Source organism: Phalacrocorax aristotelis, chromosome Z (genome assembly GCF_949628215.1).
Source record: "Phalacrocorax aristotelis chromosome Z, bGulAri2.1, whole genome shotgun sequence".
Lineage (NCBI taxonomy): Eukaryota > Metazoa > Chordata > Aves > Suliformes > Phalacrocoracidae > Phalacrocorax > Phalacrocorax aristotelis.
This window is the reverse complement of record NC_134311.1, coordinates 10469141-10496159: the sequence shown is the minus strand read 5'-3', so window position 1 is coordinate 10496159 and position 27019 is coordinate 10469141. Positions and strand designations below refer to the sequence as shown.

Here is a 27019-nt window from a genome sequence, read left to right as displayed (position 1 = left end):
CTTGAAATGGAATCATCCTGCAAGAAAGAAGGGTGTGGAGATAAGGGAAGGCCACAAATCAGTCAGCTCTGATAAAAGGGAACACCTTGGCCCAGAAGGTGCTGCACACCCCGGCAGCTTGCCGAAGCCCCGTAACCGGGCGCAAGCCAGTTCGGGCCGGCGGAGATCGCCACACCCTACCCAGCCGCGGGACGAAAGGACCACCCCGACACTCCTCTTGGGCGTGCGCAGTGAATTAAAAAAAAAAACAAAACAAAACAACCCACTGTAGTTTTAACTACTTCTGCTTAAAACTAAGCAGAAAAGACACGGACCAATGGGAGACGAGGGTGCCCCGTCGGGCCAATGATTATGTATAGATAGGCGCGGTGCGCGAGCTTGCCGCGTGCGAATGTCGGAAGGAGCCCCAGTAGGTGTGCGCGCGGGGCGCAGAGCTCCGCCGTGCACCCGGCCCCGAATGAAGCACCGCCTGCCCCTTCGCACGCCCAGCGCTAAGGCGTTCTATTGCCGGTTTTCGGTGACACTCACGTTGTTGAAATGGGTTTAAAGCCAGGGAAAACCGGTCGGGGTTAAACAGTAATTACGGGGGATGAGAGGCGTTTGTGCGTCGGACGGCTTGCCCACGGCTGCGAACAGCGCCATTCCCCACCGCCACCCGAAACACGGCCGCGCACCGCCACCCCGCCACGCCCCGGCCGGCGCCGCGCACTGCGAACGCTGCGCCGAAGGGCGGGCGCTGGCGCCCGGCGGGCGGCCTATCAGGGCTCTGCCGGAAGCACGCGGGGCCCTGGGCGCGGGCCGGGCCGCGCGCGGATGTGAGGGCGGCGGGGAGCGGCGAGCGGGCCCCGGCGGGGCCATGCCGGGCCGAAGGTCCTCGAAGGAGAAGAAGCGGCGCCGCTCGCGATCGTGCTGCCCGGAGGGAGCCTCGGGGCCGGCCGGCGGCGAGAGGAAGCGGCGGAGCACCGAGTCCAGCCGCGGCGCCCTGGAGGTAGCGCGGGAGGGGGGGCGAGCGCCGGCCGTTGCCTTCCGCCCTCCAACGCGGGGTGACGGGGCTCGGGGTTCCCCCGCTCCCGGGCCCGGGGCTGCGGGGGCACAAGCTCTGAGGGGGACCGGCCGCGGTGCTGCCGCTCGCAGCAGGGCTGGGAGTCTGTCGCCGGGGTGTCGCAGCTCCGTGACGCGCTCCCGGGTGGGTCCTGGGGCTGTCAAAACGCGTGTCTACCTGCATTGTTGGTTTTTACCTGTCTTACACTGACCTGCGGAAGGTATATTTTCTGATACAAAGCCCGCTTTTATTCCCAGAAGACTACGCCACGCAGGGAATCATATGCTAATTTCCTTCTTAGCAGAGTAGCTGCAAATTATAAGATTAATGATGTAATTGCACAGCAGATCAGGGAGATGGATTCCTCCTGCCTTAAAGCATGCTTTTGTGCGTAAGCTAGGTACTTGCAAATAATATTTTCCAGTTAATATTTAAAAGTACTTTTTGCATCTTGAAGCTTTTAAAATTTCCCCTAGCATAAGAATAGTTTCAGTAACCAGAAATACAGGTTCTGTAATGCAGTTACTTTGCAAACTAAAATGCTGTTTGGAAGCTCAGAAGATGTACCTTGCAGTTATGAATGGTGAATTACTGGAAGCACAAATGAAGCTCTAAGTATCCTTTTCTAGTTCACTAGAAAAGGTAAAATTTGTACATGCTATCCTTGGTTTTAGGAAGAGAAGTGCAATGTACCCTCTGGAGAAAAAGTGGAAGAAGCTGAACAACCCAGTGATATAGAAGAAGGAGGATTAGATCTCAGCGTGTCGCTCAAACCAGTCAGTTTCTACATCTCAGACAAAAAAGAAATGCTTCAACAGTGTTTCTGTGTCATAGGAGAGAAGAAGCTACAAAAGATGCTGCCTGATATTTTAAAGGTACTGAAATACGCTTACCTTAATATACATATACTTTTTACAAGCTTGAATGCTTGTGTAACAAAGCACATTAATCTCTCAAGTCTAATGGACTTTCAGCGTAAAAGCTACCTGTGTATTTCTTAAATAAAGATACATCAAGTCTCTGAAAGTGAGACTTTTTTAAGATTTCATATAGTTATTCAAGCTTACTCTTTTTTCCGCTGCTCAACCATTGCTGAGCTGCAGGCTGCTTATTTTTATGCTGTGTCTGTACTGGTTAGTTAAATGCAAGAAGAGTTTCATAATTGCATGGAGTAAATTCAGTAGTGTTGTGCACTAATAAATATGCTGTATTGTTAATAAAAGTTTGATTTTTCTTTGTGTCAACTGAATTTCTTTGTATGGTATTAATGTCTGCGATAGGGCATGAAAACCCCTTCTTGATACACGGCTTTAGTGGTAGTATTGCTAGAGTTTTACTGGCTTAGAACATATGATTTTTGGGTCTTGTGAACTGTGGGACTTGGTAATCATCAATTAGGCTAGCAGCCTGTGTAGAAGAGGAAGCCTCCTCTTCTACAAGTGAAATGCCATTTGTGTCTTGTTTGTTAATAATTTTAAAATTTTTTGTCTTTAATTTTTACCTTAATGAGTCATGTTATTAATGTGAGGCAGGACTTCTTCATTTTTAAGCACATAGTGAATTACGTACAGTCTCATCCATTTCTCATCTGTGGGAGAAGAGGCCTGGTGCAGCTGGAGGCAAAGATATTATTGAGTTTGAAAAGAAGTTGCCTGGTGGTGTAGAATCAAACCTGCAGGAGGGCTGTGAATGTTACAATATGCTCAGCATGTTCTAAATTTGGTACTTGTACATGGTATCATAGTTCATTTGAAAGTGTGAAATGATCATTTTATTTCACCAAGAGGGAAACCATGTAGTATGAAAGATGTGAAGGTAGCTGGAATACCCATAAAATCTGTGGCAGCGTGCGGCAGTATCAAGCATGGGAAGTGGATCACAGGTTACCTATTTCTTATGTTTTCTTTATTATGATACACAACTGTTGGTGTGTTGTCAGCAGCAGTGTTTGTTTCAGTTCATGAACTTGGATTCAACAGTTGGCTGTGGTCTTTGCAGGCTTAATTACGTAATCCACCAGCTCCTGAGTGGTGGAGAATTGGGAATAATCAAATCAGGGCTACAGTTGTTTGCTTCACACATGGCCTGCTCTTTCTTCTCCTCAGTGTTGCAGCTGCAGTGAAAACACCAAGCCGTAGGTCAAGTAACTGATAGTGTGTTTTGTTTATTTTTTCAGACACACCCTGCCCCCCACCCCCCACTATTTCTGGTAGTTGTCAAAGCTACCTACCTACCTGGCGTTCTTCAATAGTTGCATCAATGCAGGTCAGAATAGGGAAGGAACTTGCAGTCTGAGTTAACTCTTCATTCAGTACAGTTGGAGTAGTACTTTTCATAACTTCTCTGTCCTCAGGAATTTGTAGTAGCTCATGGTCTGTCTTATCTGTCTTAGAACTGTTCCATGGATGAAATCAAAAGGCTTTGCTTGGAGCAGTTGGAGCTGTTATCTGAAAAAAAACTATTGAAGATACTTGAAGGTATGAATGACACTTTTAGGCGTGGCTGTACACCAGAGAATAGTCTGCTTCTAAACTGGATTTTCACTCCGTTTCTAGTTATTTTTATGTATATATACACACACACGTATAGATACACCCCACACATGCATAATGTATGTGTACAATAATATATATTAGTATGTATGTATAATAGTATGGTATACATAGACATATGTACACACACTAAGTATCATTAGTGTGTATATATCTTAGTATACGTATATATGTTAGTATTACATATATACACATGCTAATAGTATATATAGTGTGCCTATATATCTCTGCTTGGTTTTGATATTTTGAGCTTGGATGAAATCGTCCATGGATTTAGAAGGTACTAGGCATGCATTCAGAAAACAGACGTATAAGCTGCTTTTCCTTAGTACCGAAATTAAGAACAGAACTTTTGGCTTTTTGGAAAAAACAAAGCAGGAGTGTAGAAGTATTGCTTGCAATCCGTTATTTTAGGTGAGCTGACATTAAGTTGCCTTCTGGTTCTCTGCAGGGGAAATCCGACATACCGCCATACCGGCTCAATTTTATTAGCATTTGCACTAGAGTATTCTGTATAGTTAAAGAATTCTTGGTGGATCCTTCTGCCCTGCTGAGATGCACAGTTTGTGTACTTTGATTAAGGGAATGGCATTCCAGCTTTTCAGTATCTTACTGAACTTGCACTTGATATTTAAGGGCTGTAGATTTCATTTGAAAATGTATTGCTGTCTTCTCAGTTAAGTGGAATTAGTAAAATCTTGAATGCTGGGGACTACATCTTGTTAATTTTGTCTCTTGTGCTTTATTTTTAGTGCCTATAGTATTGTACTAGCAATAGTTATTCTGTTTTTTCATAATACAGTGTAACTGAAATAAGGTTTTTGGTTTGTGTAAGTCTAATTTTAGAACATCTGCTTTAACTGGAGAAAAAAACCCTCTTCTGATTATTGCAATAGAATTAATAATTAAAAGTAAGCCTAACTGTGTGGGATTAATTATATTACCCGCCTAAATGTGCATGTTTGAAACTGTGTATATCTAGGCAAGGTTGGAGCTGATTCTGATACTGACGAGGAGGCAGATGGAGGAGACAAGACTGGAGGTGAATCAGTCAGTCAGTGAGTAAAAGACAAAGCACTTAAAAATGATACAAGAATGCTGGACAATACAGTTATTTTTCATGAGAAATGATCAAACTTAATAAACCTCTGAGACAATACAAGACAATAAACTGGTGTTGGGCAGATTAAAGTACCTCTTAGTTGCTGCTTTGGTTAGTTCATCTAGACTTACTAAATAGGAACAAATGCATGGGAAGGGTAGTGGTAATAATCCAAATTTCACATTCTGATCAGTATTTTTGATTTAACAGAGGCCTGGTTTCTGATCCTGTCTCTGATTCAAAACAACTCATGAAGTTTTCTATGAAATAATCTTCTTTCACTACATCTCATCACACATCATACAAATACAGTAGAAATTGAAGTGATACTAAGTTAAGTGATGGTTCAGTTTTTCTCGTGTGGTATGGATTTAATACCCTCTGATACTATTTCTTCTAGGATTCCATTTGGAGTTGGTTTGTGACTCTGTCCCCCCCTTTGCTATTTTTTGCCTACATGATCTGTGAGTGGTGTCAGTACACCCATTTATGTGGAATAATTTTCCTATTTTGGACATTGCCCGCTGCTGGGTATGTAAAAAGTTAAAATAAAAATAAAAACCTACAAAATACACTAGATTCCAGGTCTCTACATCAAGAAGTGTCCATTAAGTGATTGATGCTTTGCCAGTGAGCTTCTAAATAGGATGTGAAGACAAACTTGTTGGCTAAGGAAACCATGAAAATGCCTAGGATTTTGATGCCTGGAGGAATTAGATGAATTTTTTTAAAGACTAATTTGCAAGCTCTTTACTATTGCAAAATACATGAAATGTTCCTCATATTAAAGAGGTATGGGAGGTTTAGTGCCTCTAGATTTCAGGAAGGTAGTTCCACGGCTGCACAGTGTTTCCGAGCTGCTGTTGAGACATGTATTTATTTATGACTTCAGCTACCGCAGATTGAGTAAAGTCTTACTTATATGCAAATGAAGTAATGATTTGAGCTGGTAAAAACCTATAAACGAGAAAATGTTACTGTCAATTAATGAATAAACCAATAAAACACAGAAAGCAAGCAGGATTTACCGTTTTTTAACTAGCAGGTATCTGAAGACACTTAACAATCCATTTGGCCATGGCAAACCTCCCTTGCCCTTGTCCAGCCTCCTTGAGGAGTGGAACAGGCTGCCCAGGGAGGATGTGGAGTCTCCTTCCCTGGAGACATTCAAACCCCGCTTGGATTCATTCCTGTGCCCCCTACTCTGGGTGTGCCTGCTCAAGCAGGGGCATTGGACGGGATGATCTCCAGAGGTCCCTTCCAACCCCTGCCATTCTGTGATTCTGCGAAGTAGGAAAGTTTGAGGAAAGTAACATCTATAGGATTTAAACTGCAGTTTGGAAGTCTGCTATTACACGCTGTATGAGTAATACTTCAGGCATAAGCAGTGAGTAAGCCAAAGTGAATTGGTGTTGTCTACCTTTTCTTATAGCTGTATTGAAGTACAGCAGAATTAAAACTGACCAAGTTCTTAACTGTTGCTGCAGTTACCAAAAAGTGACAAAGATGTGTCACTTTATGTGGCTGGTGAGAAAGATGTGAGCAGTAACTGGCAGCAAAATCAAGAAGAAATTGTATTTTTAAAAAAAAGTAGAAGAAACTTAAGATATGTTGATCAAAGTAGTAGAGCAGATTGCTTCCTCTGATGAATAGAATGGTTGAGGTGCCCCTGGTTTTTGTATCTGTATCACCATCCTGATAGTTTAATATTTCAGCCCCCTCCAAACTGGCTAGGCCAGATAGGTTGGTGTAGGAATTGTGGCTTTTCTTCTTTTAATGCAGTGGTTTTAAAAAATAGTATGCTACACACAAGTGTGCTATCTCAGAACCTTGGCTTATAGGTTCAGCTGTGTGCTAGCTTTAAAAAACAAAACAAACTCAGAAAAAAGGGAAAGCTCTTTGGATGATAAAGAAGTAAAAGGATAGGAAGAAATAGGTGAAATGAGGAAAATTAGGGGTTTATATGAAGGATGAAGCCCAGTGCTCAGTAAGTAGAACAATATTATGCTTTTATAATCGTAAAATGTCACGAGTCCTTTTTACTTAATAGGTCTAATCTTTGGGCATTTAAGTTAACTTTTTTAATTATCATCTGAGCTCAAATGGGTGAATTTGCCCTAGGAAAATAAAAGATTTTTCAGAATGAAAAAGGCAGTTTCTTTGTTTATTTTCTCACTGTTTGTTCCACATAGTTTGTCTTCATTACTTGAGGCTTTCCTGTAAATGACTAGATTTTCCTCCATTCTACTAATGATGCAGCATTAAAGCTTTTTCGTTTTAAGTCTGACTTGTCTTAGTTGTTTTCATGGACCTGTAAACATGGTAAGGGAAAATCTGAATAGCAAGTCTTACTCCAGTAAAAAATTTGTTAACTGACTGGAAACATCAGTTTGTTTCTTTCATCCTTGTTCTTTAAAAAAAATAAAAAAATTCTACAAACTTGTACCTTCACCAATGTCCATATATCAATAGAAATCCAGAAAGCTGAAATCAATGAGTTTGAAGAAATTAGAAGTGTATCAAAATATAGAGGTTTTCATAGAAGGGTATAGTTCGTACTGTCTTCCCCCCCACCCCCCCCTGCCCAAATATGCAAATACTTATCTGTCTCTAAAGATGTGCTTCCTGTCTGTACCTTCTAAAAGTAGCAGTGACTTAGAGAAGTTGCTCCAGGTACGGGGAAGGCTGCAAAACCCAGATCTTCGTCTGAAACTTTTGCATAGTATCACATCTGTAATTGTAAATGGAACCTCCCTTTTTCTGATGCACGTACCCTCATTCTGTCACCAGAACCAGAAGTCATGAGACTTTTCCTAAATTTCAGCTCTGTAAAAGCTTCAGATGCTTCTATTAGCATGTAAAAACACTTGGTCCGTTATTTTGTCACCACTAGAAATCCTGGAATAAGCATGCAGAGGAATTGAGGGCACAGGGCCGATGTTTGCCAATAACTGGAAATTGCTCTTACAGTAGCTATGCTTTATTACTTGTGAGCCCTATGTAGATTTTTAACTGTACAGTTCTAAGATTGTTTCTCTGTTACTGTCTGCAATGGAATACTGTTAAACCGAGAAAATTGCTGCATAACAAGTTTCCAGCTAAATGACAGATCTTTAATTGAAAGGTGTTAGCCACTAATGTCCTGCAAAACCAAGTAGGCACTCTTTCCATCTCACTCTTAAGGTATTAGCATATCCTTGAGCTATTTCTTTCCTGTTCCCTGAATTGGCATTTTAAATACCCTCCAACAGAAGGACTGCAAGTAAATTATTTGATGTAGTAATAAAGCATGTATTAAGAGCAAGCACGCTAATATTATAGTGATCATATGTTTATGTGTACAATGTGAGTAAATGATCTTTTGCTTTGAAAAATCTAATGTGCTTATTTTTTCACTGTGTGAAAATTTGTAGTTTAATATTTGCTCTTTCAAGAACTGATAGGTTTTTTACTGCTTTGCAGTCGTGTGTGCAGTTTCTGCTTGTTTTGTTTTAGAAAGGTTAGCAGTTTAAAAGCTTGCCTTGTTTTAACGTGTTTTGCTCTTGGGTACTGGGCTGTTCACAAGCATGCAATTGCCATCTGATATTTACCGCTCTAGGATGATTTGGTTATCTTCTCCATTTGTAATGACTGAAAGAATAGGATGCATGAGTCGCTGAACATATATATTAGAACTTGGCATCTGTTCAGTGTCTTCTCTTCTCATGGTGTCCTCAAACTTCACCTGTAATCAGACTGATGGACCTTTCATAGCCATTAAACTATTTGGTTAGCATCTGTCATTTGGGATACCTTTTCTGAGGAGCACTACTTTGTATGGATTTTTTTTTTTAAAATTGCTCGGTGTTAATTATTTTAGTTCTCATTTGTCATGGAAAACTAACCTTGGAACAAAAATTTGCAGGAGGCTTACAAGGACTTGAGACTTCTAGAAATATTTTTTAACCTTGGAACCTCAAAGGCAAATTTTAATTTAGGAAGGCACATCATCTTTATGTCAGAGTAGCAGAAATATTGATCTCAAGCCTCACTCCAGAGATTTAGGTGAATGTTTCTTAATGACTGTTAAAAGCACTGTAAGGAAAGCATCAGCATGACTGTATCTCATGCTGTCAGACTGTCTTCTAGTCCAGCATTAAGACTTTTCTTCTTCTGTCACAAAACTTTTCCTGCTGTTCTCCAGCCCCAATTACTGCCAGTGCTTGGAATTGAAGCCACCAGTATTGCAGTGCTATTTTCTTAATCCTTAGCTGTCCACTCCTCAGACCACTATCCCTTTTCCCAACCTCTGCTTCCGTCTTTATGCACTCTGCATAATCTGCTGGAGTTGTGGTACTGAATTTCCCTTAAACCCAGATTTCTTTGACAGCTATGCAGATTCCTGAAAGTAATAGGTTCAGTACAGAATCCACGTGCATGAGCCCATGTAAGCATCGCACTACTATGGAGCATGCCAACGTGAAAAGCTAGCATATGGTGAATTAAATTGACAGCATTTGTCACCGACAAACTGTAATAGTTAGCTCCTTTCTGCTGAAAAGAACATACTTTGCAAAAGTATTAAAAAAAGTAAGTGCTGAATTTCTCTCTTGGAAGAGTGACTTCAAACTTAACTGTCATCCTGAGGGAGAAGTCTCTTTAAAGACTGATAAAAAGAGGAGTTTCACATTGCTGTGGTTATCTACTAGCATGGCATGAAAGAATCCCAGAATCTCAGGCTGGAAGGGACCTCAGGGATCATCTAGTCCAACCTTTCTGGGAAGAGCACAGTCTAGACGACATGGCCCAGCACCCTGTGCAGACGACTCTTGAAGGTGTCCAACGTGGCCAAGTCAACCACTTCCCTGGGGAGGTTATTCCAATGGTTGACTGTCCTCGCTGTGAAAAATTTCCCTCTCGTGTCCAATCGGAATCTTCCCAAAAGCAACTTGTGTCCATTCCCCCTTGTCCTCTCCATGGGACTCTGTGTAAAAAGGGAGTCTCCATCTTCTTTGTAGCTGCCCCGTAAGTACTGGTACCTGGTGATGAGATCCCCTCTGAGCCTGCTTTTCTCAAGGCTGAACAAAGCCAGCTCTCCCAGCCTGTCCTCGTATGGCAGCTTCCCAGTCCTCGGATCATCTTGGTGGCCCTTCTCTGGACCCCTTCCAGCCTGTCGACATCCTTTTTGTATAGCGGGGACCAGAACTGTACACAGGACTCCAGGTGTGGCCTGACAAGCGCTGGGTAAAGCGGGATGATGACTTCTTTCTCTCTGCTGGTGATGCCCTTTTTGATGCAACCCAGCACCCTGTTGGCCTTCTCGGCCGCAGCAGCACACTGTTTGCTCATGTTGAGCTTTGTGTCCACCAGGACCCCCAGGTCCCTTTCCACAGGGCTGCTCTCCAGCCAGGTGGATCCCAGTCTGTGCTGCAGTCCTGGATTATGTTTTCCCAGGTGCATGACCTTACACATATCCTTGCTGAACTTCATGAGGTTCTTGCTGGCCCACTCTTCCAGCCTATCCAGCTCTCCCTGCAGAGCAGCTCTCCCTTCTGGAGTGTCTACTTCCCCACTCAACTTGGTGTCATCAGCAAACTTCATCAGGCTACGCTTGATGCCGTTGTCCAGATCACTTGTAAAGATGTTGAATAACATTGGGCCCAATATTGATCCCTGGGGGACTCCACTTGTGACAGGTTGCCACTTGGAAAAGGAGCTGTCTGTCACCACCCTTTGGGTGTGGCCTGTCAGCCAGTTCCCCACCCACCGCACAGACCACTTGTCTAGGCCATAACCCATCAATTTCTCCAGGAGGAGACTGGGGGGGACCATATCAAAGAGGGTATTAAATTTGTGTACTGTGCCAGATTAGCATATCTTTCGCTCCCATTGTTTGGAGACATGTTGTTGTGCTGCCCTTCCTAAATCTATGCTGCATTATATATAACAAGGAAAAAAATATTTCTTAGAAACAAATAAAACGAAGTTAAGGAGTTGAGAGCAAAACTGAACTGTGAACTGAAGTGCTGCTGCTTGGCCACACGATGGTGCAAAATGCCTGCGTATTAAATGAAGTAGTGAAGGTTCACCAGCAGCACAGCCCAATCCAATCAGTCCTGAAAGAAAACAGGTGCTGTAAAAGTACTTTTGGGTTCTAAAAAGTCTTTTGCTGACAGTAGGTAGTCTTTAAAGAAATGTAGTTTTGCTTTAATCAGTGATAGTGTTAAGGCATCTGGAGGAAACTTTACAACATGTTTTGATGTGTGATTTTTCAAATTATTATTTCTTTTCATGTAGCTATTAAAATAGGCGTAGATAATTTCACAGCCAGTGTTTGAACCACAGAGGTCACTCTGAGTTTTCTGTCAAAGGGGTGGGTGTAATTCCTCAGTAAAATTTCACGTTGGAGCTCAGGGTGATAACTAGAGATGTGAAGTTCTTGCCTGGAAACCATTTGTGCAACATCAGACTTTCCCAAGTGACACATTGCTGTCCAGTGCAGAGGTGACTACTCAGTTCAACATGATGAAGCGTGTGTGTGAGGGAGGATAAAGTAGGGGCACTCTAAGCAGCTTTTGCACTTAATGATGAGCAGGGTGTATCAGAATCTTATTTTGGCCAAGATTTGAGTGACTAAGTACAAAAAATCATTGGGAGTTGCTAAAAAAAAAAAAAAAGGTGGATCCTTCCAGATCTGTTGACCAGATATGGTCCTGGATCCACTGCCCTCCCCAGTTGCCGGCACTTGGGCGTACAAGCCCACAAGGTTTGCATCCCCACTCCAGTTGCCGCTTATACCCCTTTGTGCACACAGACATCTCTGATAGCTGGTGCAAGTTTATGATTGTTCCCAGTAACTGACTCTCAGGCTGTTGATATCTTGGGTATCTAGTGGAGCTATGGTCCCTCAAGTAGCCTTTTTGCAGACCTGGTCTCTTTCAGGAATTTGTCCTCTGATCTTATAGTCTGTCTGGTACCTGACTCCCTGATCTCTCATCCTACTTGCAGGCTAGACAAGGCTGAGGTTTGCTGTTGAATTACAAGCATCTGCATATATACACTGATATATGATATTGAAATTCCCTGAGGAAGTGTGCATGTTTTCATTCTGTGTAGTTTATGGCAGCACAGTCCTGCAGGTCCCTGTGACCTATGGTCCCCATTGCAGTTGCTGGCACTTACAGACACACACACACGTGCACATACATACAGAGAATAGTGTCCTTTCATTTGGAAAGATAGTATAGCAATAGGGTTCAGTAAGAAGGCAGGACAGGCTGTGGTGATTGGGTTCAGGGCTTGGCCAGCAACTGGTACCAAGTTGTACAACCAACCAAGTGTACTGGCCAGCAGCCTGTTTATGCTCTGCTGGTCCTTTATATTTTTCTTTTTTTTTTTTCCTGTGCTTGCTCTGTCTCAGTCTGCCTCAGTATCTCCCTTTTCCCACCTTTGGTTTTTAAACATCCCATGCTGCCTTACACATTCCTACACTCCCCTTAAAAACATCTGCTGGTAAGTTTTATGCAATCCTGAAATGCTCTTCCCCAGCATCCTATGCAGATGCCGTTGCTCCTGTAGGCTGTAACACCCTTCAGCCTGTAAGGTGATTTCTGTAGCTGACTGCTCTTACTAGGTTTTGTTCCCAGAAAATGGGCTGTTGCTCTCCTTCCTCCAACCCTACGAGCAACTTGGGCTGCATCAATGAAGTTACAAGGGTTCCTCTGCTTGCAGTTTTCCTCATTGGGCCTTTGTGCTCCTCATTGTGCCTTTGTGCTTATGATGACTCACCATTAAATGCATAACCTAATCGACAGGACACTGCAATGGAGAACTGAGTGTGATGAACCTCATCAAGTGACAGGAGAGCAAAACCTGAAATTTCTGGGAAGGTGAGCTGTGACAGCATCATGGACAGATTTATCTGGTGGTCTGTGCTGGCATCTGGCCTAACAAACCCAGTAATGGAGGTGGGTGGGAAATGTTGCTGGGTAGGAGGCTGGCACTCTCTCAAAGCAGAGAACAGTTAGGCTTTAGTGCTAAGCTGTGGCCTGGAGCCTGGCACTGATAATGCTGAGAGGGTGTTTTCACTGGAGTGGTAATTGGAGTGGGTCTCAGTTAACCCTGACATTATGGGCGTGTGTATGAGTGCAAAACTTTTCCTCACAGCCTGTCCTTTGCTCAAGGCACTTTACAAGTTGAACATGGTAGTGGTATGTGGCCCAGTGTTCCTTCTCCTCCATGACAGCAGAAAGATTGAGACTCTGGTTAACATGTCTAAACCATCACATACAGCAGACCTGATTTTATTTGTTGAATTCCTGGATTTATTTTACACCTAACAGGTGAGGGCTGTAATCCATCTTGCAACACCTCTGGCCTTTGTAGTACAAGATTGATGACTGGAATAGAAAATAAATGAGCGAACTCTGAGTAGAGGCAAAGTTTAAATAATTTTCTGAAGGTGTTAGCCATATATACAGAACTTCCTGCTTAGGATAGCTATTTGAACATCTAGTTTCTATCTGTTCCTTCTTGTTGTGGTTTAGCCTCAGCCGGCAACTCAGCCCCACACAGCTGCTCACTGACTCCCCCACTGGCAGGATGGGGGACAGAATCAGAAGGGTAAATGTGAGAAAGCTCATGGCTTAAGATAATAACAGTTTAATAATTAAAATAATAAAAACAACAACAGTAGTGCAATGAAAAGGAAAATTATGAGAGAGAGGTGAAACCCAGGGCACAGGGGAAGGGGAAAAAACACCCAAAACCAACAGCCCATGATGCAGCCGCTCACCACCCACCAACCCGGTGCCGCCCTTCCCCGAGCCGCAACCGCCCCCTGCGCGGCAACTGCCCCCGTTACTGTGCTGGTCATGGCGTCACATGGCATGGAAGGAACACCCCATTGGCCAGTCGGGGTCAGCTGCCTTGGCTGTGGCCCCGCCCCTCCTGGCCTCCTGCCCACATGGCAGAGTGCGGGAAGCTGGAAAGGTCCCCGACTAGTGTAAGCACTGCTTAGTGACACTGAGCCCCTACTTAACTACTAAAGCATCAATGTGCCATCGGCCCTGTACCAGCTACAGTGAGGAGAATTAACTCTATCCCAGCCAAAACCAGCACAGTTCTCTTTCAGCCCTGCCTGGGAATGGAAAGTCCAACAGAGATTAGAAGGCTGGGAGAATACTTCTTGAGTAGACCAAGTAGGAAAGCAAACTGAAAGGATACATACTACTGAGTTCTGAGAAAAATGCATCACAGTAAACAGTCTGTTCCTAGTTTATTATAATGGCATTGAACAGTATATTTCTCTTGGGGTTTCCTTACTTGAAGTGCAGAACATGTAAAAATCTTTTTTTCAGGTGTTGTGTTCAAATGGAAACAGCTACACATTCTCCTTGTTGCACTGGGTACAAAAAGTGGGAGAAACAGAAGAGTCTATTGATTTGTAACCTTTGCTACTACAGAAAAGGAAATAGTAATCAAAGTAACTCTATTTTTCAGACCAAGATGGCTAGAAGTACGATGGCGTTCTCCCTCCTGACATAGCCATTGGACACTGGAAAAAAAAATATCTTTGAGAGCGTGGGGAAAATAGATCTGTGTTCGATTCTAGGAAAACTCTTCAGGCCATTACTGAAAAAAAGTTGTTAAAGTCATTATATTTACATCTGTGATACCAGAATACTGCTATCCTTTTTATAGTGATGTTTAGCTTCCACAGGCAGGATAGTTGCATTGATTCCATATTAATATGTATGAAACCAATGCCACACTGACATTCAGGGTTAGGAAACTGGCAATTCGACTCTGAATATACTCACTAAACATGGCAGTTGAATTCTTTCCTGTGATTCTGGGTCCTTCTGCCTTCCTTCTTCCTGTATACTTCACAGTATGTATAACTAGTACATGTGAAATGTCTGGAGGACAGGAACATTTTACAAAAGTATCTCTTCTGATCCCTTGTGTAAAGCAGTTGAAACCATATAGGTCAAGGGTAGGAATCTTTAAATAGAAGAAATAGAGAAATGCAGATACTGAATACAATTTAACAGTTGAGTTGCATTTGTTTTAAAAAGTGGCCCTTTGGGAAACTGATGTGTTGTAGGAGAGGTGGATGATGGTGGGGTGATGGTAACTTCATAAAAATAGCTTCTTAATTTAAAAAGAGAACAGTAAGTAGTATTTGAGTACAACTGAATCTATAGTTCTTTCAAATCATCTAGCTGTGTGACAATTTATTCTGAGTTTTAGAGAAAAGCTCCTAATATGAGGAAGGGGCTACCAGTGAGGATTGTTATTCTGAAAGGCTAGAGTGTAGTGGGAATATTTGCTTTATGCTTGTGTATCGTTAGGCAAAGAAAAAAAGCTCATTCTCAAGTGCTTAGATCAGCACTTTGTGTGTTCCTTTTGCTTTTGTTCAACTTTATCTGGCCTATTGGTCTACTGCCCCATAATTTCTTTAGTTAAAGTAAATGTTTCCTAGAAAAAAAACCTCTTAAATTGTAAAAGACATAGATTAGAATGTCATCTTATTTGTTTCCAGACAGGACAACAGTATAGACTCTACTTCTTCTCTGAGAGAAGACAACAAGCTGGAAGGTCAAGAATCAAAACAAGGTATGTAGCGGAGAAAGCTGAAATTTTGTTTATTGGTATTGGGCAGTGACCAATTCCAGTTAACTGATAGCTCACCTTTGAACAGTAGCTGCAATCAGAGAGAATCGTCCTCTTAGAAATCAGCTGGTGTAGGGTTACAACCTCTCCCTTGGGCCCAATTCCAGAAAAAGGAGAGGGGAACATTGAAAAAGATATTGTAGGAACTTTGGCTTCTTAGTTCTGTGAGATTGGATACTTCTTTTGTGGCTAAAAGCAAATTGCAGCTCTTCAAAGTTTGCTAGTTTAGCTTCTGCAACATGACTGAAGCCCTTGCAAGGCTCATTTGGCTCTTCATATCTAGTTTTTCTGTTGAAGAGGAACTTCAGTCATTTCAATTTTTTGGTATGTAGGAGATTGCTAATACTGCCGTTACCATTTGCTGAATTATTTGAGAATCAGTTTTACTTTCTATTGAAATGATCGTAGGAGTCTACAGTACTCTGTTTTGACGTTCACAGAAATCTATTGTAATAATTGTTTGCCAAAGGAGTGCTTGAATAATTTTGTTCAGTCTTGATAGATGCTACCTTGCTTTGTTTGATTATGCAGGACTGAGGTCCAATGGAATGGTGCTCAAGACCCACCATTCCTGATAACTGGTGTATTTTACTTGAAGTCAGTGCCAGTGGAGGTACTTAAATCTTTCAATCTCTGAGGATGAACATTTTGTCGTGTATATTTTCTCTTTTTAAATGCAAAAATGCATGGGTGAGACATTCAGGTACTACCGTGATTGGCAGCATAGAAAATGCAAAAGCAGGTAAGTCAGTGGTACGCATTTGAGCACGTGCTGTGTAAGGAATTGGTTTTCTTAACCTGCAGCAGTATTTGTTTTACTCCAATCATTAAATCAGCACCCTATAACAACTACCAGTATTATTTTGTACATGAAGCACTAGAACTGTAGGTGTTTCTGTCTCAGACTATTTTCATTTGGACTAGCTGTATGCAGTAACATCAGAAATAGCTTTTCCAATCAAAAAATGTTGCAAATTCTTATAAGCTATATTTTTCTTCTGTGAAGACCTAAGATTATTTGCTTCCCACAACTACTATTTCACAATTCAGAATGCTGTCTAAAAGGTGCCTCTTGAAATAACTTTGTGAAGCATGGTTTTTTTTTTCCTGAAGTAATTAGTGAGGGGAATTACATGAAGTAAAAGGTGATAATAAAAGCATCAGAACTTTTAGGAGCAGGTTGCTATGGCTTTGTGAGGAATGCGTTAAATGTTGCTCGTTTTACTATATTGAGTGACCTTAGAACTGACAGATTTCCTGCAGATGTCTTCCACTTCTGTATTATCAATGGGAATTGATGACTGTTGCAGGTGATTGCTTCATTGTTGTTTTTTATGACTTAATCAACCAGAGTATCATGATGGCTTTGGGCTATAACAGTGGCTCCACTCCAGATGTAAGCTTTAAAGGGCTTTTGAGAATATCAATATAAATTTAAAAATATAACTGTAATCATTCTGCTGAGCTGCAGCTTGTGATACTAGAGGGAAAAAAAGGAGAATGAGAGGATAAGCAAAAGTGGATAAAATAAAATTAAAAAATGAAATTAAGTGTGCTAAAATGAATTTTGCAACTGTAGCTGAAGGAAAAAGTAAAAGTTATCAAAATGAAAAAGATAATGAGAAATGCCAACAATGATCTTTATTACTGGGTAAAATTACAACTGCAAAAGAGGGAACTAAAGCCCATCAGCTAATTAAAATCTATAGGCCAAGGAGCTTGGATGAACACTATATTAACAGTTTTGGAGGCTCCAAGTTCTGAATGGAACACAAGGCGCTTTGCCCAGCTTCCTGGTCCATGCTAACTGTGGGACAGACATGAATGTGTTAATATTCTGTTTCCACTTATTACATGAGCAATGCCAAAAGGACTTCTAGGTGTGTTGACCCCAGCCAGTACCAATTACTCCTCCCTGAGTGGGGTGGCGGAGACAATCAGAAGAGCAAAAGCAAAAAAAACTTAAGGGTCAAAACAAAGACAGTTTAATAAGCAAAGCAAAAGCTGTGCACTCAAACAAAGCCAAATAAGGGGTTTGTTCACCATTTCCCATTGGCAGCCAGATTTTTAGCCACTTCCTGGAAAGCAAAGCCTCAGCATGCATTCCCTTCTATTTGGGAAGACAAATGCCATAATCTTGAACATTCCTCTTTCCTCCTTTCCTTGAGCTTTTATTGCTGATCACAGTGTCATATGGTAGAGAATATCCCTTTGGTCAGCTGGGCTCAGCTGTCCTAGCCTTTTGCTTACCCCCAGCCTCTTGCTGTGGGGTCAGAGAAAGACACAGATAAAGCCCTGAGACTGTGCAAGCACTTTTCAGCGCTAGCTGAAACACTGGTGTTATCAGCACTGTTTCAGAAACAAATAAAAAGAGCAGCACCATGCAGGCTGGTATTAAGAAAATTAACTCCATCCCAGCCAGACCCAGTACAAATTTTCTCTGGCTGTGAATTAGGCTCAGGCCTAATGATGAGTAGGCTCAGGCTTTGAACTGCAATCCATTGATGCACCTATTTTTTGATCCATGGAAATGCTGCTTGGTTGAGCAACATGCTAGGTAAATACTGACTGATGCTGTGCAACAAGAGAGAAGAATTTCTATGTCTTAATCCTGTTGATTCCCATTTCTTTTGATCTTTCACATACTTGGTGTATTGCAAGGTGTAGTTGAAAATATAGTCTTCAAAGTTGATTTGATAGGATGGGAAATAGGTAAAACTGCATCTGAAACTGAAATAATAATCTTGTAGTTACTGTCACAGTAGGAACAGGTCCAAACTACTTAGCCCTGGTATGTTCATCTCTTATAAATGCTTCTTATACACACTGCTGTGAGGAGGACTTTTTATAGCTTCAGAATCACTTATGGTTTAGGCTGTCAGTTTTAATTGCTTGAAAATCATGATTTGTCTTACCAAAATCAAAGATCAAAAGTTCTCTGTGAAATTCATCTATATAACTTATCACAGAATCCCAGAACCCTAGGTTGGAAGGAACCTCAGGGATCATCTAGTCCAACCTTTCTGGGAAGAGCACAGTCTAGACGACATGGCCCAGCACCCTGTGCAGACGACTCTTGAAGGTGTCCAACGTGGCCGAGTCAACCACTTCCCTGGGGAGATTATTCCAATGGTTGACTGTCCTCGCTGTGAAAAATTTCCCTCTCGTGTCCAATCGGAATCTCCCCAAAAGCAACTTGTGTCCATTCCCCCTTGTCCTCTCCATGGGACTCCGTGTAAAAAGGGAGTCTCCATCTTCTTTGTAGCTGCCCCGTAAGTACTGGTACCTGGTGATGAGATCCCCTCTGAGCCTGCTTTTCTCAAGGCTGAACAAAGCCAGCTCTCCCAGCCTGTCCTCGTATGGCAGCTTCCCAGTCCTCGGATCATCTTGGTGGCCCTTCTCTGGACCCCTTCCAGCCTGTCGACATCCTTTTTGTATAGCGGGGACCAGAACTGTACACAGGACTCCAGGTGTGGCCTGACAAGCACTGGGTAGAGCGGGATGACGACTTCTTTCTCTCTGCTGGTGATGCCCTTTTTGATGCAACCCAGCACCCTGTTGGCCTTCTCGGCCGCAGCAGCACACTGTTCGCTCATGTTGAGCTTTGTGTCCCCCAGGACCCCCAGGTCCCTTTCCACAGGGCTGCTCTCCAGCCAGGTGGATCCCAGTCTGTGCTGCAGTCCTGGATTATGTTTTCCCAGGTGCAAGACCTTACACATATCCTTGCTGAACTTCATGAGGTTCTTGCTGGCCCACTCTTCCAGCCTATCCAGCTCTCCCTGCAGAGCAGCTCTCCCTTCTGGAGTGTCTACTTCCCCACTCAACTTGGTGTCATCAGCAAACTTCATCAGGCTACGCTTGATGCCGTTGTCCAGATCACTTGTAAAGATGTTGAATAACATTGGGCCCAATATTGATCCCTGGGGGACTCCACTTGTGACAGGTTGCCACTTGGAAAAGGAGCTGTCTGTCACCACCCTTTGGGTGTGGCCTGTCAGCCAGTTCCCCACCCACCGCACAGACCACTTGTCTAGGCCATAACACATCAATTTCTCCAGGAGGAGACTGGGGGGGACCATATCAAAGGCCTTGGAGAAGTCCAGGTAGACAATGTCCACAGCCCGCCCCATGTCAACCAGGCAAGTCACTTTGTCATAGAAGGCGACCAGGTTTGTCAATCACGATCTGTCTTTAGTGAAGCCATGTTGGCTTTTCCCAATATCGTGTTTCATTTGACTTGTGATGGCCCCCAGAAGGATTCGTTCCATAACATTCCCAGGGATTGAATTAGGGCTGATGGGCCCATAGTTACCTGGATCCTCCCTCAAGCCTTTCTTGTAGATAGGGGTAACATTTGCCTTCCTCCAGTCCTCTGGGACATGCTCCGTTCTCCATGACTTCTTGAAGATTATGGAGAGTGGCCTTGCAATGATGTCAGCCAGCTCTCTCAACACCCTCGGGTGGATGGCATCAGGGCCCATTGATTTGTAGGGGTCAAGCTCCTGTAGTACTTCATATACTAACTCTTCCTTCACTGATGGTGGGTCAGTGTATGGATCAATCAGCAATTTTTTTCCCAAAGCCTGGGACCCAACAGTGTTGGTAAAGACAGAGATGAAGAAGGTGTTGAGGATCTCTGCCTTTTCAGCATCATTGGTGATTAATTCTCCTTCTCTGTTTAACAGTGGGCCTATGTTTCCCTTCTTTTTCTGCTTGTGGTTGACATGTCTGAAGAAACCTTTCTTGTTATTTTTTATGTCTACAGCCAGTTTCAATTCAAATTGGGCTTTTGCTTTTCTAACTGCATCTCTGCACACTTTGGCATGCCCTTGTAGTTCTTGGCAGATAATCCTCCACTTCTCCATCTCTGGTGTGCTTCCTTTCTGAATTTGAGTACACCCAAAAGGTCATAGTTGAGCCATGGGTGCCTCTTGTTCCACTTACTTCCCTTTCCTGTGTAGGGGATAAATTGGCTTTGTGCTTCCAATAGAGAGTTCTTGAAGAATTTCCTTTGTATTCCATGGAAGCTTCCCATCGAATCCCTCCCAACTGAGCCCTGAGTGCACTGAGGTTTGCTCTTCTAAAATCCAGAATCCTTGTCTTAGAGCTGACCTTCAGCACACTCAGCAGGATCCCAAACTCCACAATATTGTGGCCACTGCAGCCAAGGCTGCCACTAACCGAGCTATTACAAAGCAGGCTTTCTCTGTGCATATCAAAAGTCCAGCAGCGCCTCCTTCCTGGTTGGCACATCTAACATTTGTATCAGGAAACAGTCTTCTACACATTCCAGGAACTTGGTGGATGACATGCGAGTTGCCGTATTGTTCTTCCAGCAGATGTCTGGGGAGTTGAAGTCACCCATCAGGACCAGGTTCTGTTGGCCAGAAGCTTGCTTTAGTGCCCCAAATATTGCTTCATCAGCTTCATCATTGTGGTTAGGAGGTCGATAGCAGATGACCACTGTGAGGTCCTGCTTGGAGATGACCCCTTTGACTTTAACCCAGAGGCATTCAATAGAGCAGTCGCAATCACCATAGTTGACTTCGATACATTTGAGGTTTTCCTTAATGCAGAGTGTGACTCCTCCACCTCTTCTACCCTGCCTGTCCTTACAAAAGACCCTGTAACCATCCATTGCGATCCCCCAGTCATTTGAGTTGTCCCACCATGTTTCAGTTACTCCTCTGATGTCATGCCCTTCTGAGTGGGCGCGGAGCTCCAGTTCCTCCTTATCATACATTTTCCGGAGTTGAATTTGCTTCCTTGTCAGCTTTGGCTAGAACATTGGAGGTGCCACATATGTTAGCAGTATATGTTCCCATATATGCTGTATTTACCAGTATCATGGCCAGTTTTTGAAGTCCAGTAAGTCAGTGTTATGAGATACTAGATTGATAACTATGTAAGATCCTAAATCAAGAGTGCATTCTCAGTCAGGGTAACACGCAGAATTCCTAAGTCAGGACTTAAATGCTGTGAGAAATCATAGCATGTGATCATGAATATCTGAATATCTTTTTTTAAGTGTATATAGTTAAAAAAATTGTTAATTCTGAATCAATAAAACCCTTGAAGTTATGTTTTAAAATGTTACTATTGCTTATAAAACCAATTTGAGATTTTTCTGACCAGAAAAGAAATCGTTTCCTTCCCTTGCCCCTTCCCCTTTTTCCTCCTTCCCTCCTCCCTCCCTCCCTCCCTCCCTCCTTCAAGTCCATTTTTGTTTTTTAAGCAGAGAAAGTGCACTTATAGCTTTCTTAGTAGTCAGTATTGATTTCTTTTTCCACATGCTCAGGATAGCAGGAATGTTGTAAACCCCAAGAAAAATAGGTCTTTCCTAAGGCTTTTCTGCACTGCTCATAAATTAGAATCAAATGCATCCATATACCAAAAGGCATTTTAAAATGTTTAAAAAGACTAACATTATCCTAAAGCCTTATTTGTTTTTCCCCTAAAGGTGAAAGTGGTCTCTTCTAAGGTTAGTTGATTAAACTGATTTTTAACAAGGAACAGTTTAACTTTTCTCTAATCCATATCTACTGCTAATCTTTGTACAGAAATTCCACCTAGTGTGAGAGATTTGCACAAAAACTCAGGAAGAAAATACAAGTCACTATGTGGATGGGGAGTTTTTTTACATTTCACACTTGTGGTTTCAAGAAAAGTCTCACATTCTTTTTGATGGATTTTTAAATACTTCCTCTATAATAAGACACTGAAACATTAATAGCATAAAACAGAGACTTCTAAAAATGTAATTTGAAAGAGGCGTGCTCTTTTTTTGAAAGGGGAGAGGATTGTTTATATTGGATCTGAAACCCACATCAAAGGAACATTCTTATTGAGAAGATGTATTGAAAATATATTTCCAGAAATTTTTTCAGCAGTAAAACATTAAATGTGAGCATCTTGAGAAAAAAAGCCAGGAAGAGAATTAGTTAAAGGTATTAAAATCATAGGTTCCTGCTGTGTTAGACTATTAGACTGCATTATCCTTAGGGGTTGGACTGGATGATCCTTGTGGGTCCTTTCCAACGCAGGACATTCTGATTTTTTTTTTTTAAAAGTAGTTTGAATGTCAGTAACATTCTGATTGTCTGATAATAAAAAAGAGCAATTCACAGAAGTACTTGCTTGGGTTTCCAGTATATTGGGTCTTTTATTGTTGATGAGCAATCCTTGCAAATCAGTACTCCTACCCCTACAGATTTGAGGTTCAGGAACCAAAGGTATGGATGGATGAAGCTAGCAACTGAAAAAAAATAAAAAACAGTTCGGTGAAAGAGAACCTTTTAAAGCCAGATGTCAACCTACTAATTTTAAGAATCAGAGAGTCACAGAATTGTTTAGGATAGAAGGGCTGTTTTGAGATCATCAAACCCAATCCTCCTGCTCCAGCAGGTCAGCTAAAGCAGGTTGCTCAGGACCATGTGCTGTTGAGTTTTGAATATGTACAAGGGTGGGTGAAGACTCCACAGTCTCGCTGGGGAACCTGCTCCAGTGTTCGACCACTCTCCCAGTAAAAAGGTTTTTACATGTGTTCAGATGGAATTTCATGTTTTTTAATTTTTGCGCCTTGCCACTAGTCCTGTCAGTGTGCAGTACTAAAAAGAGTTTGGCTCCTTTGTCTTCATGCTTTCCTGTATTTTTAAAGGAGAATTAAAGAAAATTTAAAAAAACAGGTTTGCAATACTGTCTGTACATTAAGAATATTTTTGATACATAGAGGATCATTATAGACTGGAGTAGCTTATGTAGGAATGTAAACTTTCTTCATGGTAAGAAATTACATGTATTTCAAAACCACAGATCTTTAGCTCTAAACCTTCATTACTAATTAACGGGGAGCACAGCCATACCATTGGATAGGATACCGTTTGGTACTACCAAAAGCAAAAATAAAGCCTATAAAATCAGTAATTGACTGTAAATTGTCCATTTTCCTAAGATAAAAAGGTTGGTAAAGGGCTGATAATTTCTGAGGCTGAAGTCTCCAAAGCAATAGTCTCTCTGTAGCCAAATTGTGAGAACAGTTACATGGGTCCTGCTACAGTTTTGCTTTTATTTTATCTTGCTGCGTCTTCTAATTTTTGTAATAAATTCCAACTTTTAGCCAGCGTTAAAAGCCACTGCCATAACTTTTCCCATGTTTTTATTGAGTTAAATACATCTGAAATACCTGTGTTAGATTTGATAGATTATGAATAGTTGCACTGTAAGTGGTCTATTAATTTTTAGTACTGTGCCAGACTATAATGTCCCGCTCCTTTTAATATATATAAAATAGTTTCAAAGTGCCATCTTTAAAACTGCATTTGGAAACTAAGTTTAAAGATAATAAACAATAATTAGTTTTTCACTGCAGAGTATTCCTTATGATATAAAACCTTATGACATTTTAATTAGGAAAATAGATCATGTAACTCCATAGGATGGAGTAAATTTTCCTGGTACTGCTGCTTTGCTATACTGCATGTTCTTCTCAGTTGGCATAGAAATGCATTAACACTTGTCTAAATTAGATCAGCCATAAAAGTTGGAAGAGAAAAAGAGGAGGAATTAGTTGTCCTAAATTTGTACATCTTTTTGCCACTCTCTTAATCTTCTGAGAAACACTTGAAGCAAAAGCCATTGTGTAAGCTGAATGAAAAATGGTTGTTAGGTGACTATATGATTGTTATATTTGTGTTACAGGCAAGGGAGAAGATAGCGATGTCCTCAGCATAAATGCAGATGCATATGATAGTGACATAGAAGGCCCATGCAATGAAGAAGATGGCCCAGATGTTCAAGAAAACACTGTCAGAAGTGGAGCCAGTCAGATAGATGACCTTCAGAAGGACATTGAGAAAAGTGTGAATGAGATACTGGGATTGGCAGAGTCCAGCTCAAAGGAGCCCAAAGCAGCAACTTTAGCCGTTCCTCCATCAGAAGATGTGCAGCCATCAGCACAGCAGCTGGAGCTTCTGGAGCTCGAGATGAGGGCCAGAGCTATTAAAGCTCTGATGAAAGCTGGTGATGTAAAAAACCAGCCCTGAGATTGTTTAGATGTAATTTTCAGTATTTTGTTTTGAAGGATGTGATGTCTGTTCCATTCAGTGCTTAAGTATGTTTGGGTTGGGTATGATGTTCCTCATTCAAACCCTATTATTTTGTATCCTGACCTGTGGCTTAAGCCACTGATAGTTTCATTGCCTTTAGTGTGATGCTTCTGTGACGTGGACAGAGTGGTGTCATGAGCTACTGTTGGGTTGAACAATTTGGCAGAGGTTAAACCCCATTGCTTTCCAACCGACCTCAGGTAACTCTGGGAGGTTGGGGGCAGCTGGGCTTAACTTCTGATAAACTTCAATGACTTACCGTGACTAGGTTCCTTTTACATTCTCGGGAACAGAATTAAGACTCAAAACGGAGTCAAGTTCCAAGTCACTTTATTTGGCCAACAACAAATACGCAAGAGAAAAGCAGAGAAAGAAAAAAAAAAGTGAGAAAGGGAAAGGGAGAGCACACAAGAATATTGCAATAGCTGCCACCACAGATCTGTGGCGGTCTGTGTGGTCAGTTGGTCCGTGTGTCCTTCCGTCTGTGCGGTCCGCCAGTTGGTGTGGTCCATGCATCCGATGTATCTTCAAATCTGGTGCTGGGGGAGTGTTCCAGAACACTCCTCGTGGCCTCCCCTGGTGTCCCCTTTTTATAGCGTTGCTCCCTTGCATCATCAATGACTGTTTTCCACAGCCACGCCTCCCACTTGGCGGTGGGGTGTGTGCCCAGTACTGTCACTAGAGGGTGCTGTAAAGTTCTAGGGGGTCCAAGCCCCTCCCCCCATCAGTCAGCCCCAGGCCCGGGCGCATGTGCAGAGGGTGTGTACTCCAGCGACAACAGGGCATGCACACTCCCGCCGAGCAGAACTGAACAGGCGCCCCGGTGACCAAACTGTCCTGCTCGGGTGCCATGGTGATTAAGTTTTGGTAATGAAACTTGTCCTGCCAACAATGTTGAGACAAGTTTCTGGTCCCTTCCAGTGGTGCGATGCTTTGCTGAGATCAGGTCTCTTTGTGCTGCGTTATCTCCTCAAGGGGTCACACAATGTATAGAGCAATGCCAGGTGCCTTCCAGAAAGGTTAGGAAAACCAAGTTCTTTATAACCCCCTGGTTAGAAATTACCAGCTATTTTATTTATTAGCAACTTGTTAAACTACTTAAGAAACTTGATTTATATGTACTTCATTAAAAATACCATTCTGAAGAGGTCTTTTGTTGTGTGACTGCCTTCAGCATTCTGTGATGGGATTTGAGATTGCTTATTTCTCCTTGGGGCCTAACTCATCATAATGTAGCTATTCAAGTTAAAATGAATGATGATTCACTTAAAAGCATACTTAATTTTTAGAAAGTTGGCTTCCTAAAGGGAGGGATTTTTCCTTTCGAATGAACAATTGAACGATGTTATTTTCAGAGTTATGAAAGTGCCTGAAAGTTACAAATACCAGAGTTTTTATACTGTTGATAATGTGATTATATCACTCTCCTCTGCTTTTATCTTCTGTGTTGTAAATGAAATAAATACAACTTTTTCTTGACTGTGAAGCTTTTTTGTTGAATATTTGGGATAGTATATTGGGCAGTGCAGCAAATCAGACTATTTAGAAGACCTTGAGTTTTTAATATTTAACTGATGTAGTCATTTCATGTCCCCTGTAAGTAGGAAAATCCACCTAATCCACCTCATTTCAGTATAAATGTTTTTAGAAAAGGCATTTAATTTATTTATATCTATTAGATAAGGTTTTAAAATAATAATTCTACTTTTATTAATTTGAAGGGTATTTCTTTTGTAAGTAAATTTTATTATAGGTTTAATTTTCCTGCTACGATTTTTACAACAATTAAAATAATTCTGATTTTGTTTATACTTAGTGCTGGTTTTATACTTAGTTGCTAATGAAATGCATAGTGAAGTATTTCTGTATGTGTTCGTTTACATACACATGGACGCACACAAATCAATCTTTTTTAAAGTATGAAGTTAATAAATGTGGTCCTTATTAAGTAAAATGATGTATTATGTATTGTTACTCCTGATTTTCCCTTGGTTGTTACTTAGAAACCAAATGATATTTTGCAACAGCAGCAGAGATAATTTCCACATGTTATTTTGTGATATTACTGCAGACCTTGTTCTATTAAAATATTGTGTCTTAAATTCTCTTCCGAGATTTATAATTTTCTTTTTTCTCCTTCGTCTTTTTTCCTTTCCTTTTTTTCCATTTATTGCCTTTTTTCCCGTTCTTGTTTTTCACCTTTTTTTCTCATTTTCTTTTAACCCCTTTTCTACCCCTTCCCTTTCTTTGTTGGTAGTCAAGTGCATTGTCTTTAATAGCAATGTTTCCTATGTATTTCTTGAAGTATGATTGATTTCCTCTAGAATCAACAGTATTGGGAGTAAAATGGCAGCAAGATAGTGCAGTGTAAATTTGATCATAAACGAAAACCTTCATTAAATACAGCTGAGAAGGTTACAGTGTGCATTCACTAAATGATGGCAGCGACCTGAGTAAATTTCACCTGTCTGTAATCAGTTATCTGCGGCAGCAACATTTTTCTATTGTCTTTTAGCAAATGGAGTATATAAGTTAGAATATATATATCCTGTTCAAAAGGTAA

General features: G+C 41.7%; 1 protein-coding gene across 2 annotated transcripts; it reads left to right on the top strand.

Annotated features, from left to right (window-relative positions):
- Nucleotides 1-545: 545 nt before the first annotated feature.
- On the top strand, nt 546-25936 carry CAAP1 (caspase activity and apoptosis inhibitor 1). Of its 2 annotated transcripts, XM_075078741.1 has the most exons (7): nt 546-988; nt 1717-1917; nt 3435-3519; nt 4577-4652; nt 12490-12564; nt 15222-15295; nt 24050-25936. In XM_075078741.1, exons 1-7 carry the CDS (start codon nt 590-592, stop codon nt 24391-24393), a joined length of 1254 nt encoding a protein of 417 aa, XP_074934842.1. In that variant the 5' UTR covers nt 546-589; the 3' UTR covers nt 24394-25936. The 2 variants fall into 2 exon arrangements, with proteins under 2 accessions (XP_074934842.1, XP_074934844.1); XM_075078743.1 differs by lacking the exon at nt 12490-12564 and having other exon boundaries at nt 548-988.
- Nucleotides 25937-27019: the final 1083 nt, after the last annotated feature.

What these genes read in the sequence shown, in the direction of transcription:
- CAAP1 (XM_075078741.1), top strand. Translation starts at nt 590, where the DNA reads ATGAGAGGCGTTTGTGCGTCGGACGGCTTGCCCACGGCTGCGAACAGC. An exon ending in AACCTGAAATTTCTGGGAAG is followed by an intron (nt 12,565 to 15,221) that starts GTGAGCTGTGAC and finishes ATTTGTTTCCAG; the next exon opens with ACAGGACAACAGTATAGACT. An exon ending in AGGTCAAGAATCAAAACAAG is followed by an intron (nt 15,296 to 24,049) that starts GTATGTAGCGGA and finishes TTTGTGTTACAG; the next exon opens with GCAAGGGAGAAGATAGCGAT.